General features: G+C 42.7%; 1 protein-coding gene and 1 non-coding gene across 4 annotated transcripts in view; both read right to left on the bottom strand.

Moving 5' to 3' along the window:
- Positions 1–3,333, bottom strand: part of CRIP3 (cysteine rich protein 3) — a 56,522-nt gene extending 53,189 nt beyond the window's left edge. For 2 of the 3 annotated variants that reach the window (XM_063441569.1, XM_063441567.1), the window contains exon 1: positions 3,104–3,333. In XM_063441569.1, the coding sequence (XP_063297639.1) occupies positions 3,104–3,146 (43 nt within the window). In that variant the 5' untranslated portion in view covers positions 3,147–3,333. The remainder of the gene's footprint in view (positions 1–3,103) is intronic. The other variant, XM_063441568.1, reaches the window with a different exon arrangement.
- Positions 3,334–17,722: 14,389 nt separating this feature from the next.
- On the bottom strand, positions 17,723–17,862 carry LOC134593907 (small Cajal body-specific RNA 11). The gene has a single exon (XR_010090317.1). It is a non-coding gene; the product is annotated as a small Cajal body-specific RNA 11 (non-coding RNA).
- Positions 17,863–19,556: the final 1,694 nt, after the last annotated feature.

Raw genomic sequence — 19,556 nt, forward strand, 5'->3', positions numbered from 1 at the left:
ATCATCCTACGTGAAAGAATGGAACCAAAGCTGTGGATAAACAACTCATCCCATAAACTACTGCTGGCAGTGATCCAAGGCACAGACTGGAAGGAGAGGCTTGTGATTGGCGGAGTCTGTCTGATAATGATCGACGTATAGACTGGAGTGAGAGGCTTGTGATTGGCGGAGTCTGTCTGAAGTTACAGCCAACCACGATAAGCTCTGCTGCTATGTAATCATTTTAAAGGGCACGAATGGATAAAATCTGCACTGACCACGTGTAAATTGGGAACCAGATTACAGCATTCTGAGCCACTGAAACAGGCTAAACTCTGGGGCTCATTACATACGTTCAAGAGCTGTTTTACTAAGGTCAGACGTTAATTAAGTTTGTGACTTATGTCCAGATTGTCCAAATAGCCCAGTTTGTCCTGGATATTTTTTTGCAATTTTGACGAGGTTTCATTCATAACTAAACGGTGTAAAGCCAGGCATTCATTAAGGAATTGCTAAACGAAGACATTGGAGCTATAATCACAACGGACAATTCCTGGTTTAGTGATTAAGCCAGTCTAAGCCTCCTAATACTGATCCTCCTCTCTCGCTCTCCCTACAAGTTAGTGGTATCCACATCAGACCATCCTTGCAAGCGCGCTTTCTTGGCGTCATACTTGATTCTGGTCTCACCTTTGAGCCTCACATCCAGTATGTTGCCAAATCCTGTAGATTCCATCATAAAAACATAGCCCGCATCCGACCCTTTCTTACGCAAGATGCTACCCAGGAGCTTGTCCATGCTCTAGTAATTTCCCGCATGGATTACTGTAAATCTCTCCTTTGGTCTTCCCAAAAGCCGCATTGCCCCCATTACAATCTGTAATGAATGCTTCCGCCAGACTGATCTTCCTCTCCAGTCGGTCCTCTCACACCCCACAACTCTGTCAGGCCTTACATTGGCTCCCTGTATCCTATAGGAGTCAATTCAAAGTGCTAACCCATACCTATAAAGAATTGACCAATTCTAGCCCCTCTTATCTCTTCACAGATCCATAAGTATGCCCCAGATATCTCCGCTCTGCCCGTGACCTGCTCCTGTCCGCTGCTCACACCCATACGGCCAACTCGCGCTTGCAGGACTTCTCGCGGGCGGCTCCCTTCCTATGGAATAGCCTGCCTACTGCCATCAGACTCTCCCCTAGTCTTCAATCGTTTAAGAAGGGCCTTAAAACCCATCTCTTTAGGAAAGCTCATGGCCTCCCAGAGTAACCTCTACCTCCCATACCTGTCTCTTGCTATCTCCTAACGGGCAGCACTCTACTCTCTCCGCCAGCTCTGCTTCACTCCCACCTCATTTGATTGCTATTTCTTGTCCTATTGTGTTTTACACCCCACCTCCTATAAACTGTAAGCTTGTTTGAGCAGGGTCCTCTTCAGCCTATCGTTCCTGTAATTGTCGTATTTATAGTTAAATCCGCACTCTCATAATATTGCAAAGCGCTACGGAATCTGTTGGCGGTATATAAATGGCAATAATAATAGTAATCAAATACTCAGACCGAGACCAGCAAGTATCTCTCCCAGGGCCACAGTGGGAGCACCTGCCATTACAGCCCGATTAGCGATCCCTCCCGCTCAGTCCCTGCTGGCAATTGGCGTCCAGCCTGCTCATGGAATCTGCCTGTCAGCATTCTGTGGGTCAGCTGGCCAGACTGGAGCAATCCAACTCACACTACACTGAGCCGACACAGGACCAGTGAACGCCCAGACTGGAGCAATGCAAATCACACTACGCTGAGCCAACACAGGACCAATAAGTGGTTACACTGGAGCAATCTAACTCACACTACACGCAGCCAACACAGGAACAGTGAGCGGCCAGACTGGCGCAATCCAACTCACACTACACTAAGCAGACACAGGATCAGTGAGCAGTCAGACTGGAGCAATGCAAATCACAGTATGTTGAGCCGACACAGGACCAGTAAGTGGCTAGACTGGAGAAATCCAACTCACACTACACTGAGCCGACACAGGACCAGTGAACGCCCAGACTGGAGCAATGCAAATCACACTACGCTGAGCCAACACAGGACCAATAAGTGGCTAGACTGGAGCAATCTAACTCACACTACATTAAGCAGACACAGGATCAGTGAGCGGCCAGACTGGAGCAATCCAACTCACACTACATTAAGCAGACACAGGAACAGTGAGCAGCCAGACTGGAGAAATCTAACTCACACTACACTAAGCAGACACAGGATCAGTGAGCGGCCAGACTGGAGCAATGCAAATCACAGTATGTTGAGCCGACACAGGACCAGTAAGTGGCTAGACTGGAGAAATCCAACTCACACTACACTGAGCCGACACAGGACCAGTGAACGCCCAGACTGGAGCAATGCAAATCACACTACGCTGAGCCAACACAGGACCAATAAGTGGCTAGACTGGAGCAATCTAACTCACACTACACTAAGCAGACACAGGATCAGTGAGCAGCCAGACTGGAGAAATCTAACTCACACTACACTAAGCAGACACAGGATCAGTGAGCGGCCAGACAGGAGCAATTCAACTCACACTACACTCAGCAAACACAGGATAAGTGAGTGGCCAGACTGGAGCAATCCAACTCAGACTACACTCAGCTTACACAGGATCAGTGAGCAGCCAGACTGGAGCAATCCAACTCAGACTACACTCAGCCAACACAGGATCAGTGAGCGGCCAGAAAGGAGCAATTCAACTCACACTACACTCAGCCAACACAGGATAAGTGAGTGGCCAGACTGGAGCAATCCAACTCACACTACACTCAGCAAACACAGGATCAGTGAGCGGCCAGACAGGGACAATGTAAATCCCAGTATGCTGAGGCAACACAGGATAAGTGAGCGGCCAGACATGAGATATGTAAATCACAGTATAGATTTGGGGTAGCACGGACTGGGAACCAGGGAGGGATGAAGAAAGAGGGTACCTGCAGGGTGCACATTGTGGGGGGGGGGGGGTAACTCTACTTGCCAACCCCCTCTCCCTGCCCCCCTGCCCTTCCACCACAAGGTGCACCCTGCAGGTACCCTCTATCGCATTAAAGGGTTAAACACATTTGACTCACCAAAGAAGACAGGAGCGTGGCAGCGTGGGCACGGAGAGGTCATCCTGGTCCCTGAGAAATGAACAACTTTCACTCACTATACACCAAGTCTCTCTCATTCAGCCCTCACTCAGGCTGCTCTCACTGTTCAGTCTCAGACTCTGTAGCTCCAGCTGGACACTAAGCCCCGCCCCTCAGCAGAAACTAATCCCATTGTGCTTTCTCATTAGTTGTCAAAACTGTCAATCAATAAAGTAGACTCCACTCCTCCACCTTCTACCCACACATTGCATTCAATGTATAATTATATTTATATACAGATATACCGTTACATTGTGTACACATTATATTATATTTATATACAGATATACCGTTACACTGTGTACACATTATATTATATTTATATACAGATATACCGTTACATTGTGTACACATTATATTATATTTATATACAGATATACCGTTACATTGTGTACACATTATATTATATTTATATACAGATATACCGTTACATTGTGTACACATTATATTATATTTATATACAGATATACCGTTACACTGTGTACACATTATATTATATTTATATACAGTTATACCGTTACACTGTGTACACATTATATTATATTTATATACAGTTATACCGTTACACTGTGTACACATTATATCATATTTATATACAGATATACCGTTACACTGTGTACACATTATATTATATTTATATACAGATATACCGTTACATTGTGTACACATTATATTATATTTATATACAGATATACCGTTACACTGTGTACACATTATATTATATTTATATACAGATATACCGTTACACTGTGTACACATTATATTATATTTATATACAGATATACCGTTACACTGTGTACACATTATATTATATTTATATACAGATATACCGTTACATTGTGTACACATTATATTATATTTATATACAGATATACCGTTACACTGTGTACACATTATATTATATTTATATACAGATATACCGTTACACTGTGTACACATTATATTATATTTATATACAGATATACCGTTACATTGTGTACACATTATATTATATTTATATACAGATATACCGTTACATTGTGTACACATTCTATTATATTTATATACAGATATACCGTTACACTGTGTACACATTATATTATATTTATATACAGATATACCGTTACATTGTGTACACATTCTATTATATTTATATACAGATATACCAATACATTGTGTACACATTATATTATATTTATATACAGATATACCGTTACACTGTGTACACATTATATTATATTTATATACAGATAAACCGTTACACTGTGTACACATTATATTATATTTATATACAGATAAACCGTTACACTGTGTACACATTATATTATATTTATATACAGATATACCGTTACATTGTGTAAACATTATATTATATTTATATACAGATATACCGTTACACTGTGTACACATTATATTATATTTATATACAGATATACCGTTACACTGTGTACACATTATATTATATTTATATACAGTTATACCGTTACACTGTGTACACATTATATTATATTTATATACAGATATACCGTTACACTGTGTACACATTATATTATATGTATATACAGTTATACCGTTACACTGTGTACACATTATATTATATTTATATACAGATATACCGTTACATTGTGTAAACATTATATTATATTTATATACAGATATACCGTTACACTGTGTACACATTATATTATATTTATATACAGATATACCGTTACATTGTGTACACATTATATTATATTTATATACAGATATACCGTTACACTGTGTACACATTATATTATATTTATATACAGATATACCGTTACACTGTGTACACATTATATTATATTTATATACAGATATACCGTTACACTGTGTACACATTATATTATATGTATATACAGTTATACCGTTACACTGTGTACACATTATATTATATTTATATACAGATATACCGTTACACTGTGTACACATTATATTATATTTATATACAGATATACCGTTACACTGTGTACACATTATATTATATTTATATACAGATATACCGTTACACTGTGTACACATTATATTATATTTATATACAGTTATACCGTTACACTGTGTACACATTATATTATATTTATATACAGTTATACCGTTACATTGTGTACACATTATATTATATTTATATACAGTTATACCGTTACACTGTGTACACGTTATATTATATTTATATACAGTTATACCGTTACACTGTGTACACATTATATTATATTTATATACAGATATACCGTTACATTGTGTACACGTTATATTATATTTATATACAGATATACCGTTACACTGTGTAAACATTATATTATATTTATATACAGATATACCGTTACACTGTGTACACATTATATTATATTTATATACAGATATACCGTTACACTGTGTACACATTATATTATATGTATATACAGTTAAAACGTTACACTGTGTACACATTATATTATATTTATATACAGATATACCGTTACACTGTGTACACATTATATTATATTTATATACAGATATACCGTTACATTGTGTAAACATTATATTATATTTATATACAGATATACCGTTACACTGTGTACACATTATATTATATTTATATACAGTTATACCGTTACACTGTGTACACATTATATTATATTTATATACAGTTATACCGTTACACTGTGTACACATTATATTATATTTATATACAGTTATACCGTTACACTGTGTACACATTATATTATATTTATATACAGTTATACCGTTACACTGTGTACACATTATATTATATTTATATACAGATATACCGTTACACTGTGTACACATTATATTATATTTATATACAGTTATACCGTTACACTGTGTACACATTATATTATATTTATATACAGATATACCGTTACACTGTGTACACATTATATTATATTTATATACAGATATACCGTTACACTGTGTACACATTATATTATATTTATATACAGATATACCGTTACATTGTGTACACATTATATTATATTTATATACAGATATACCGTTACACTGTGTACACATTATATTATATTTATATACAGATATACCGTTACACTGTGTACACATTATATTATATTTATATACAGATATACCGTTACACTGTGTACACATTATATTATATTTATATACAGATATACCGTTACACTGTGTACACATTATATTATATTTATATACAGATAAACCGTTACACTGTGTACACATTATAGTATATTTATATACAGTTATACCGTTACACTGTGTACACATTATATTATATTTATATACAGATATACCGGTACACTGTGTACACATTATATTATATTTATATACAGATATACCGTTACATTGTGTACACATTATATTATATTTATATACAGATATACCGTTACACTGTGTACACATTATATTATATTTATATACAGATAAACCGTTACACTGTGTACACATTATATTATATTTATATACAGATAAACCGTTACACTGTGTACACATTATATTATATTTATATACAGATATACCGTTACACTGTGTACACATTATATTATATTTATATACAGATATACCGTTACACTGTGTACACATAATATTATATTTCTATACAGATATACCGTTACACTGTGTACACATTATATTATATTTCTATACAGATATACCGTTACACTGTGTACACATTATATTATATATTTATATACAGATATACCGTTACACTGTGTACACATTATATTATATATTTATATACAGATATACAGAAAAGAAAAAGGTGCGATGTGTCTTCAAATGTAAATGCAATATTTATTTCGAGCAAAATTGCAGTGCAGCGATTAAAGTGCAATCAATATTGCTTTATACAACACTTTTTTAAATATTAGTGTAACGGAATGCAGTAGTATAGTCCACGATCTCCGTTGGTATCATAGGTAATCCACAGTCAGAGTTAGAAAGCACGGCAATATCCCCAATCCTCCCAATAACCGGACGAAACACAGTTTGGGAGTCAACTAACTTGCTTTATTCACAGACTTCCATATTTATGCAGTTCCCCTTGCAAGGGGTTTCCTTACAGTTGTTACAGGGGATTTCTCCCATCAGGCAGTATAATTATCCCAACAGGCATTGCTGCACGAGAGGGATCCTCCCACTAAAATGGACGATTAAGTGGATTATCCCCTCGTGCAGCAAATCTGGCAATTCACGTAGAAATCCATATTTCGCATAATATTACTTGCTTTCATACGAACGACCGTTCGGTAGATAGCTGGGGTCTGCGGGCATATTTAGTGAGAATACCGCTCAGATCCCAGCTAAACTAACCGAACGCCGCACAAAATACACTTAACCATCGAGTTCGGTTTCAAACTACCGAACATCGATGGGGAACAGAATGTGGTGAACGCGGAACTCCCGAACGCTCTGGAAGTCCAGCGGTGTTCGGATCATTGCGTAGCCGTTTTTCAGTTCCAGGCTCTCGACGACCGAACACCGCTGCAGAGACAAAGGATCCAAGATGGCCGACCGCCGCATGGTCGGTAGCCGAACGACGGCCACCTAGAAGCCTTTAATTACCGTTTGCAACATTGTTGCAATCGGTTAATTAGTGCCACACGACTCTGAGTGTGTGGTCTACCTGGGGAGCCCGTATTCGTTTGGCGAACGGCCCGGATAGCCGCGTTTCGTCAAACGAAAGGTTTGCATGCTGGTAGCTTACGGCTGCCAGCATGCGAACGGCCATAATATAATACATACACAATCAAGATACACAGTAACACATTCAGCCTACGGACAACCTTTATGTAATATAGTCCAGAAGTGGCTAGGTTTGCCACAATTAGTGCCACACAAGTGAAAGTCCACTGTGCAAAAAAGTGTAAAGATAAGAAAATATTTAAAATTACCACAATTTTCAGAATGTAAACATCAGACCACTCGTAAGGGATACAACGATATCCTTACACATCTACAAGACAAAAAAAGTGTGGAGGGAAGGAGAAAATATATAGTGTAATATTGTATAAATTAATAAAATATATAGTGTAATATTGTATAAATTAATAAAATATATAGTGTAATATTGTTTAAAATTAATAAAATATATAGTGTAATATTGTTTAAAATTAATAAAATATATAGTGTAATATTGTTTAAAATATATAAAAAATGGTTGCTCGGTCAGGCAGAGTGATGGATAGGCATGTACATGGGAATATTTTTCGGTATGGTTCTGCATTCCGAAATTTGGCACTTCGGCAATTCGGCACTTCGGAATTTCGGAACTTCTCTTGCAGCCGCTTGGTAGATAACTCCCTAATTCCCACGGTATTAGGGAGCTATCTACCAAAAGGCTGAAAGACCTGAATTGGTCTTTCAGCCCAAATTACTAATACTAAGTACAGATTACTGAGTATTAGTAAATTATGCCCCTACTCGCTATACAGCGAGTAGGGGCATGTCTATTAAACAGTGAGCAGCCTGTGGCTGCTCACTGTTACAAAAAAAATTAAAAAAGAGGGTTCCCCCTCCCGAGCCTCCTTTTTTAAACTAAAGGAGGGGCCTATTGAACCCCCCCAGCCCCCATCCTGAGCTGCGGGTGGGGGACCTAAAATAGAATAAGAGGGGGACCTCTTGCCCTCCCTGGCCCCCACCCCTGAGCGGTGGGTGGAGGCCCGAAAGTAAAATAATGGGAGGGACCTATTGTCCTCCCCCCGGCCCCCATCCCTGAGCGGCAGATGGGGGACCTAAATTAGAATAAGGGAGGGGACCTATTGCCCCCCCCCCCCCGTCTCCCACCCCTGAGCGGCGGGTAGGGGCCCTAAAGTAAAATAATGGGGTGGGGACCTATTGTCCTCCCCCGGCCCCCACCCCTGAGCGGCGGTTGGTGGCCCTAAATTAGAATGGGGTGGTTTGGGGACCCTTAGTCACCAGGGGGGGTTAATTTTTTTATTTAGGGCCCCCACCCGCCGCTCAGGGGTGGGGGCCAGGGAGGAGAACATTAGGTTCCCCTCATAATTAGTATTTAGAGCCCCCCCCCCACCGCTCAGGGGTGATGGCCAGGGGGGAGGACATTAGGTGCCCCCCTAATTGGTATTTATGGCCCCCACGCACCGCTCAGGGGTGGGGGTCAGGGGGGAGGACATTAGGTCCCCCTTATTCTGATTTAGGGCCCCCTACCGCCACTCATGGGTGGGGGCCAGGAGGGAGGACAATAGGCCATCCCCCATTACTTTACGGCAACCACCCACCGCTCATGGGTGGGGGCCGGGGGGAGGACAATAGGTCCCCCCCCCTTATTTTACTTTACTGCCCCAACCCGCCGTTCAGGGGTGGTGGCCGGGGGAGGCAATAGGTCCCCCCTTCAGGTCAGGAGGGGAGGGGGACCCTCTTTTTTTAATTATTTTTTTGTAACAGTGAGCAGTCACAGGCTGCTCACTGTTTAATATACATGCCCCTACTCGCGGTATAGCGAGTAGGGGCATAATTTACTAATACTAAGTAATCTTTACTTAGTATTAGTAAATTTGGCTGAAAGACCAATTCAGGTCTTTCAGCCTTTTAGTAGATAGCTCCCTAATACAGTGGGAATTAAGGAGTTATCTACTTATTCATTCCTGTCATTACATTGACTGGCTAAGTAACTTACATTTTATATGAATGTATTTTACTTGATTGTTGTAAGTGTTGCAAATGCTTACAGCTGAATCCTGGCTACGTTTGTATACTTTTTATTTAAAATTGTATACAGTGTAATATTCTTCTTCTTCCACTGGGTAAGTATATTAGTACTTAGGCAATACTGTGCTTCGGAAATTCGGCACTTCAGAGCTTCGGAAATTCGGTAATTTCGGAACTTCGGGACCTTGGTAATTCGGCACTTCGGACATCCGGAAGTACCCGAATGTCCGAATTGCCCGAAATTCATCCGAATTCATATTCGGCCCAAAACGAATTGCACATGTCTAGTATTTATGTGTTTATTTATATTTGAATTAAAGGAAAAATAATAAAGTTCGGATGAGTCCTACAGTTGTAAGTTTTTATAAATGCTGTGGCCTGTCTCATCCAATATTCGTTGTCTTTTATTATTGGGGGGATAAGTGGGATAGTCTCTTTACTTTTAGTCGCACCACTTTCCCTGCTACGTACATACATGGCCACACACCGGGATCAACAAAGAGCCCTACACGGCGAGGAAGCAAGGAAGATGATCTATTCTGCCTGTTGCTGTGCATTTTAAAAGTTGTGTGTAACAAAGATTGGTTTTGTACCTACACCAGCCTTAAGTCTTCTGCCTACATCTCTGTTTGGGATTACTGTTTGGAGCTGTTACAGTTAGAGCAGACTCATCTGCATTTACACTTTAAGAATTTAATGACACAGCCCATTTTAGAGTTGCCTTTTATTGTGGCCAGCCTAAGGCACACCTTTGCAATAATCATGCTGTCTAATCAGCATCTTTGCAATAATCATGCTGTCTAATCAGCATCCTGTGAGGTGGGTGGATTATCTCGGCAAAGGAGAAGTGCTCACTAACACTGATTTAGACAGATTTGTGAACAATATTTGAGAGAAATAGGATCTTTGTTGCGTTTTTAATTTTCTTCAGTGTATATTACACAGACACTACATGGCACAATGACCTATGGGGCTGGCATAGATTTTTTCCAGGGCTGCTTTGTATCCCCAGTTCGGCCGTGGGGACTGGCTACTCAAACCGCAGATGAAATTTAATGTAGAAAAATGCAAACTTATACACATTGGGGTAAAGAATACACAAGCAACGTATACCCTTAATGGAAGCGAATTTAAGATTATGCTAGCTTTAGTGTACTAATAATCTTAATTTTAGTAGTGACAGGAGGCGAGTATTTGCATAACTCTCTTTATTGAAAATCTCCAGCAGCACAGAAACAATAACAACCAATCAGAAACAAGTCAGATGGCACATAAAAGGCCCTGACCGTGACATCATTTCCTCTTTCTTTGTAGCGAGGATATAAACAGGTAGAATAAGAACAAAGATTTAAACGATAATATCAGTCCAACTTGGAGTACAACAACAATATTCGAATACCAATGGAAGCTTCAAACATGTACGTAGAACAATGAGTCCATCCTTGATCAGTATCCAATTATGCTGAAATTAGAAGAAATAAGTGAAAGGTTTCTGAAGTGGCAAGATGCCAGCATATAATGTATATTATGCTAGCTGTAACTCATTTAACAAAGTCAATGCTATATACCTATGTTACATCAATATCATAGACGATATAAACCAGATACCATTTAGAACGTTCACAAAATAACATCACAAAGGGAGGGAAAAAAAACAATAGGGTGGGAAATACTCGCCTCCTGTAATTACTAAAATTAAGATTATTAGTACACTAAAGTTAGCATAATCTTCAATTTTACCACATGACAGGAGGCTTCCTATTTGCATTTTTAACGCTATGAATTAAACAAAGTTAAAGAGACATGCGAAGTCTGCCTAAAGTAGAACCTTCTAAAATGTGCTCTCACATGTCCAATCTGCACAACACATAATATCGGCCAGAGAAGCTCCTGACTGAGTGAGTCCCAAAACATGTTTCAACGCCGGCTAACGCTAGAAGCCAGCAAATCCATCTGACCAAGGTCGTAGTAGACACCGTTTTTTTTTATACATGAAATCAGAAGCTGACCCGCCGACGATGTTCGGAGGGGAGCTGAAACTTCTATATAACGCATTAATGTCCTAACCACACACAGTCTGGGATCCGATACAAAAAAAACGGGTAAAAAAACGATGAGGAGTCTGATTTAGTCCGATGTGATATCTGTAAGGTAACCCCTTCTGGAGTGAAGGTAACACCGTCGACATCAAACGCCCGTACATCTGATATGTGACGAAACGAGACAGTAAAAGGGGTGAGTTTGGCTGAAATTTGTTTCAGCGAAAGGTACGGGGTATCCGGCCACTTCCTCAGGAAGTGTAGTACCACATCCACATGCCATAGGCGTGACTATTTCGGTGCTGGAGGTCTCGACAGCTTGGCACCCCCCGAAGCAAGCGGCAAACTAACGGGTATTGACCCACCGGAATGTCCTGTATCAGTATATGCGCTGCTGACATGGCCGATCTAATCACATTAAGGGATTGTAACAACCGCCCTTGTGAGAACACATGAGATAGTTTAGTATCACAGGAATAGGTGCTATAAAGGGAACGGAGTCCCTCTCCATACACCAACTATTCCAGGCTGTCCATGTGGAAATATAACATCTTCTGGTGCCGGGAGCCCATGAATCCCAAAGGAGGTCTTTTGTAGATTGGGATAGGCCCTGGACTGACCAGGAACCCCTGAAATCGTCCAGGCTACCAGGTCTAGCTTCTGATTTAGAACAAGGGAAGGATGGTAGCAGGATCGGTGTGTCATAGGACATCTCTAATAGGTCCGGGAACCAGGCCTGGCTCTGCCAAAGGGGAGTGATAAGCAGTAGGGATATCTTGTGGATCCGTACATGTCGGATTACCCTCGCAATCATGGAAAATGGGGGAAAGGCATATGCCCCCTGTTTTGGCCATGTTTGCAGGAACGCATTCACTGCCTTGCAATTCGGGTCCGGAAGCCAACTGTAGTAGTTCGGTAGTTGGTGGTTGGTCCGTGACGCGAATAGATCCAGACTCAACGGGTGTTTCTGAAGCCTCAATTGTTGGAATATTGAGGCGTTGAGTTTCCAGTCGCTGTTGTCTCTCCAATGTCGAGAGAACCAGTCCGCCATCAGGTTGGAAGTTCCTGGTATATATTAGACATGTGCAATTCGTTTCGGTCCGAATAGGAATTCGGACGAATTTCGGACAATTCGGACATTCGGGTACTTCCGAATGTCCGAAGTGCCGAAGTGCTGAATTGCCGAAGTGCCGAATTGCCGATGTCCCGAAGTTCTGAAATTACCGAAGTGCCGAAGTGTCGAAGTGCCGAAGTGCTGAAGTGCCGAAGTTGCGATGTGTCAAAGTGCCGAAGTACAGTATTGCCTAAGTACTAATATACTTATCGAGTGAAAGAAGAAGAATGTTACATTGTATACAATTTTAAATAAAAAGTATACAAACATAGCCAGGATTCACCTGTAAGCATTTGCAACACTTACAACAATCAAGTAACATACATTCATATAAAATGTAAGTTACTTGGCCAGTCAGTTTAATGACAGGAATGAATAAGTATATAACTCCCTAATTCCCACGGTATTAGAGAGCTATCTACTAAAAGGCTGAAAGACCTAAATTGGTCTTTCAGCCAAATTTACTAATACTAAGTAAAGATTACTTAGTATTAGTAAATTATGCCCCTACTCGCTATAGCGCGAGTAGGGGCATGTCTATTAAACAGTGAGCAGCCTGTGGCTGCTCACGGTAACCAAAAAAAATAATAAGCCCCCCCGGCCCCCACCCCTGAGCGGCGGGTGGGGGCCCTAATGTAAAATAATGGGGGGACCTATTGTCCTCCCCCCGGGCCCCCACCTCTGAGCAGTGGGTGGGGGCCCTAAATCAGAATAAGGGGGGACCTAATGTCCTCCCCCCTGGCCCCCACCCCTGAGCGGTGGGTGGGGGCCCTAAATCAGAATAAGGGGGGGGACCTAATGTCCTCCCCCCCTGGCCCCCACCCCTGAGCGGTGGGTGGGGGCCCTAAATCAGAATAAGGGGGGGGCCTAATGTCCTCCCCCTGGCCCCCACTACTGAGTGGTGGGTGGGGGCCCTAAATTATAATAAGGGGGGGACCTAATGTCCTCCCCCCTGGCCCCCACCCCTGAGCGGTGGGTGGGGGCCCTGAACAAGCATAAGGGGGGGACCTAATGTCCTCCCCCTGGCCCCCACCCCTGAACGGCGGGTGGGGGCCCTTAATTGGAATAAGGGGGGGACCTAATGTCCTCCTCCCTGGCCCCCACCCCTGAGCGGTGGGTTGGGGCCCTACAGTAAAATAAGGGGGGGACCTAGTGTCCTCCCCCCTGGCCCCCACCCTTCAGCGGTGGGTGGGGGGCCCTAAATACTAATAAGGAGGGGGACCTAAGGTCCTCCCACCTGGCCCCCACTCTTGAGCGGCGGGTGGGGGCCCTAAAAAATGTCCTCTCCCCCCAGGTGACTAGGGGTCCCCAAACCCCTAGTCACCCCCTCCCCCCCAAAAAAAAATTATCCCCCTACCTACTCCCCTCACCCTAAAAATCATGAGGGGGGGGACCTTTAACTAAGAACCTGTAAAAAAAAAAAAAAAATTACCATTAGATGTTTTCTTTCTTCTAAAATCTTCTTTTTTCAGCCCCAAAAAAGGCCAAATAGAAATCCATAATAACCGACGCAATTATAAAAAAAAAACTAAAAAAAAAAAACGAGCGCAAAAAAAAAAAATCCGTCTTCACCCATGGAGGGCTTCGCGCAGACTGAGCTCTGCAGGGCAGGGGAAGGCTTATAAAGCCTTGCCCCGCCTGCAATTAGGTTCAAAGCACTCTGATTGATGGGTTTAAGCCATCCAATCAGAGTGCTCTGACAGGTAAATGAAGAGACTGACGGGTAAGTCTCTACATTTACCTGTCACAGCACTCTAATTGGTTGGTTTGAAATCCACCAATCAGAGTGCTCTGTGTCATTTTACACAGCGTGGGAAAGTTCTTTGGAATTTTCCCACGCTGTGTAATTTGACTCATAACTCTCTGATTGGTGGATTAAGTAACCAATCAGAGAGTTATGAGTCAAATTACACAGCGTTTAGGTCTTTCAGCCTTTTGGTAGATAACTCCCTGATATCATGGGAATTAGGGAGTTATCTACCAAGCAGCTGCAAGAGAAGTCCCGAGGTGCCAAAGTCCTGAAATTCCGAAATGCCGAAGTTCTGAAGTTTCGAAGTTCCGAAGTGTTGAAGTGCCGAAGTTGCCGAAGTTCTGAAGTGTCAAAGTTCCGAAGTGCTGAAGTGCCGGAGGTGACGAAACCAATCTCGCCACATTGCATTGGAGGAGCCTGGTTGTCCGCCTGCTGCCTCTGGATTATGGACCGGCGGCTAAAGGGTTAATTTTACTGTGCAGAAAGGTTTATTTTCCCCTTTCTGCACAGCCGGTCGGTAGATTCTATCTACCGAACAATCAGCTTCTTCTCAGCCTCCCCAGAACCGTGGGAAGCTGGCCGGCGTTGTTAATGGGTCACCCAGAAGCTGGCGTGTGCCTCCTATTGACCTCCCTGAAGTCGCGGTTAACCGCGGCTTAACAAGCGTGTGCCGGCATTTGACCACCCTGTAGCTGCGGTTAACCACAGCTTAATTGATTGTTACTGGGGGGTCGCGGTTACGCTTAGCCGCCACATGATGGCGGTGTTCTGGAGCTCCCCGGGCAGCCAGCGCTGGTCTGCCCGGCTTTCCTGCACTATAAGCGGACACTTTTGCGTGCAGGCACCGCTGAGCCTCCAGCCCCCTGGTTCTTATTCGGGACTTTGAATTTGTATCGCAATCTATGTGGAAGTACCCAGATAGCCTGCCATGGAGCCTGTTCGTGGAATTAAAGACTTTGGCTCCATGGCAATTAAAATGTATTCGGGTGGTCTCAGTGCCATTCACCTAATAATGTGCACTCAGACCTGGGCTATCTGGGGATATGTAACATGTCCGTATTTAATGTGTAACAAGTAACTGTATATATTTTAAAGCATATTACTGTGTTTGTGTCTCCACATGTGTAATGGAGTTTTGTCTTTGCCCTGGGAGATAATTGGATTACTTCTCCAATTATCTCCAGAACAGAAGGGAGGAAGCCAGGATGCATTGTGGGGATGTTTTACTTCTGTAAGTCTGAAATGTGATACATGTCTGTCTGTGTTACAGTCTTTCATTTGGTCCCCTAGGGGAGTGTCCACCAGGTGGGAGACCTGCATAAATACAGGGGCAGGTAGCCCTCAATAAACAGATCACTGCTTGACCCTCAACACGGAGTCTTGTCTCGTTCTTGGGGGGATTCACTGTATGCTGCTGGAGATTGATTGCTAGGAGTGTAAGCTGATGTCTGCTTTTCCTGTTCGTCTGCTAGCAGCTATTCGTGAGGTTCCAGTTTGGAGTGCTACCTTATTGCCTTGTATGCAGTTCGGGAGTTTGGTGCATTCATTTATATCCAAATTCGTGAGTTCTCATGTTCTGCAGTAGCTGTGCCTTTCTGAGAAAAGGGGATTATCGCCTAAACGGATTTTTACCCCTTTTCTGCTGAAACGGTCCGTTACACCGAAGTTCCGAAGTTGCCGAATTTCCGAAGTGTCGAAATGCCGAAGTGCTGAAGTGCTGAAGTGCCGAAGTGCTGAAGTGCCGAAGTTCCAAAGTTGCCGAAGTTCCGAAGTCTTAAAGTGCCGAATTGCTGAAGTCCCGAATTGTGAAAATCCCGAATTTTGGAATGCCGAACCGAACCGAATTTTTATCCCATGCACATGCCTAGTAGATATTCCGCCCGTGTGATGTTGCGTGATAGGCAGAACTGATATATGAAAAACAAAGTGTTAACTATTAGTGCTATGTATTACACAGAGTACCCAAGGTTTTAAAAGTGTTCGCTTACAGACACTCAAGATACAATAGTAAAAAAGAGGGAAAAAAAACCAAAGGGAAAAAACTGTGTTGTCCACCATAAAGTTATAATAATGAAAAAATACAAATTGGATAACGTAGGATTATATTGCCTTAAATATATATCTATAGGGAAAAATGTAAAAATATATAGTGTAATACCATTAACACTAGGCATGTGCATGGGGGAAATATTCGTTTCAGTTTGGCATTCCGAAATTCGGGACTTCATCAATTCGGGACTTCGGCACTTCGGAACTTTGGCAACTTCGGAACTTCTGCAATTGAACACTTCGGCACTTCGGAACTTCGGCAACTTCGGAACTCCGGCATTTTGGGACTTTTGTTGCAGCCGCTTGGTAGATAACTCCCTAATTCCCACGGTATTAGGGAGCTATCTACCAAAAGGCTGAAATACCTAAATTGGTCTTTCAGCCAAATTTACTAATACTAAGTAAAGATTACTTAGTATTAGTACATTATGCCCCTACTTGCTATACCGCGAGTAGGGGCATGTCTAGTAAACAGTGTTAACAGTTAAAAAAGAAAAAAAAAAAAAAAAGGGTCCCCCCTCCCTGAGCGGGTGGGGGCCCTAAAGTAAAAAAAGGGGGGAGGACCCCACCGGCCCCCACCCCTGGGCGGTGGTGGGGGCCCTAAATACAAATTGGGGGGGATCTAATGTCCTTCCCCCTGGCCCCAAACCCTGAGCGGTGGGTGGGGACCCTTAACATGAATAAGGGGGTAGGACCTAATGTCCTTCCCCTGGCCCCCACCCCTGAGCGGCGGGTGGGGGCCCTAAATACAAATTGGGGGACCTAATGTCCTCCCCCCTGGCCCCCACCCCTGAGCGGTGGGTGGGGGCCCTAAACAAGAATAAGGGGGACACACCTAATGTCCTCTCCCCCTGGCCCCCACCCCTGAGCAGTGTGGAGACCCTAAATACAAATTGGGGGGACCTATTGTCCTCCCCCTGGCCCCCACCTTTGAGCGGTGGGTGGGGGCCCTAAACAAGAATACGGGGTGGCCTAATGTCCTCTCCCCCTGGCCCCCACCCCGGAGCGGCGGGTGGGGGCCCTAAATACAGATTGGGGGGGACCTATTGTCCTCCCCCCTGGCCCCCACCCTTGAGCGGTGGGTGGGGGCCTAAAGTAAAAAAAGGGGGGAGGACCCCACCAGCCCCCACTCCTGGGCGGCGGTGGGGGCCCTAAATAAAAATTGGGGGGACCTATTGTCCTCCCCCTGGCGGTGGGTGGGGTCCCTAAACAAGAATAAGGGGGGGGGACCTAATGTCCTCCCCCCTGGCCCCCACCCCTGAGCGGTGGGTGGGGGCCCTAAATGAAAATTTAACCCCCCTCCCCCCAGGTGACTAGGGGTCCCCAAACCCCTAGTCATCCCCTCCCCCAAAAAATAAACTCCTACCTACCCCCCTCACCCTAAAAATAATGAGGGGGGAGCATTTAACTAAGTACCTGTAAAAATAAACTTACCATTCAATGTTTTCTTTCTTCTAAAATCTTCTTTTTTCAGCCCCAAAAAAGGCCAAATAAAAATCCATAATAACCGATGCAATTAAAAAAAAAAAAAAAAACGAGCGCAAAAAAATAATAATGCATCTTCACCCATGGAGGGCTCCGCGCAGACTGAGCTCTGCAGGGCGGGGGAAGGCTTATAAAGCCTTGCCCCGCCCTGCAATTAGGCTCAGAGCACTCTGATTGGTGGGTTTAAGCCATCCAATCAGAGTGCTCTGACAGGTAAATGAAGAGACTGACAGGTTATTCTCCACATATACCTGTCACAGCACTCTGATTGGTTGGTTTGAAATCCACCAATCAGAGAGCTCTGTGTCATTTTACACAGCGTGGGAAAGTTCTTTGGAATTTTCTAACGCTGTGTAATTTGACTCATAACTCTCTGATTCGTTGATTAAGTAACAACCAGCATGGGTGTGTGTCTGGGGAATCCTAAAAGGGGATAACCCTTACATACGTATTGAACTGGGAGCAGATAAGAGGGAGACCCTGGGGGAGAAGAGGACAAACCTCCTCCCTCCACAAGGTCAACCAAAGTAGGAAACCCCAACCTTGTGGTAATGCTAAAACTTAACTTAATGCAAATACAAGCAAAATATATATATATATATATATATATATATAATAAAATAAAAATGGAAATAGGGGGTACAAACACTATCACTCTAGGTATTTATAATACAACCCACTAAAACCACCTAGTGATACTATTGCAGCATAGAGCTCACTAATTCTGTTCTAGAATATACCATAAGAATAGGCAGCCTGGTAGGGCTAAGAACAGGACATATGGGTAAAGAGAGATGTAGATATAGTGTCCCATAGGTCAAAGGAACCTCCTAAAGACCTTCCATAAACAAAGGAAGGAGAGAAAAGGGAACCAGTGAATCACTGTTGAACATCCTAACAATGGGGGTACTGGTATATAAAGTGGCAAACAATGTTGCTGCAATATCTAGAGTGTAACACATGTAGCAACAATCCCTGTTAATGCATAAAGCTAATTAAAGCTGGCAAGTGTAGCCAGCATGGCCACTTGAACTGAATCAAAGAAATAAGTGCAGTAAATCAAATACCCCAAAGAAGAGGACTCCTAAACCATAAAGGAAAGAACTTCCCCCCCCCCCTTATTCGTTCTCTCCTGGTAACCCCCAAGATTGCTAACTCTACACAAAATAACCGCTGTCTAAATCATATAAAAGGCTGCAACCCCTATCCTGCCTGACGCGCATTTTGGCGCTTCTAAATGCGCCTTCGTCAGAGGAAAATCGGTGGTCCTTCCGTTACTCGGCTCCTTTATATGTATCGAGCCGACTAAAAATTGGGTGGGCG

The sequence above is a fragment of the Pelobates fuscus genome, chromosome 2 (genome assembly GCF_036172605.1).
Source record: "Pelobates fuscus isolate aPelFus1 chromosome 2, aPelFus1.pri, whole genome shotgun sequence".
NCBI lineage: Eukaryota > Metazoa > Chordata > Amphibia > Anura > Pelobatidae > Pelobates > Pelobates fuscus.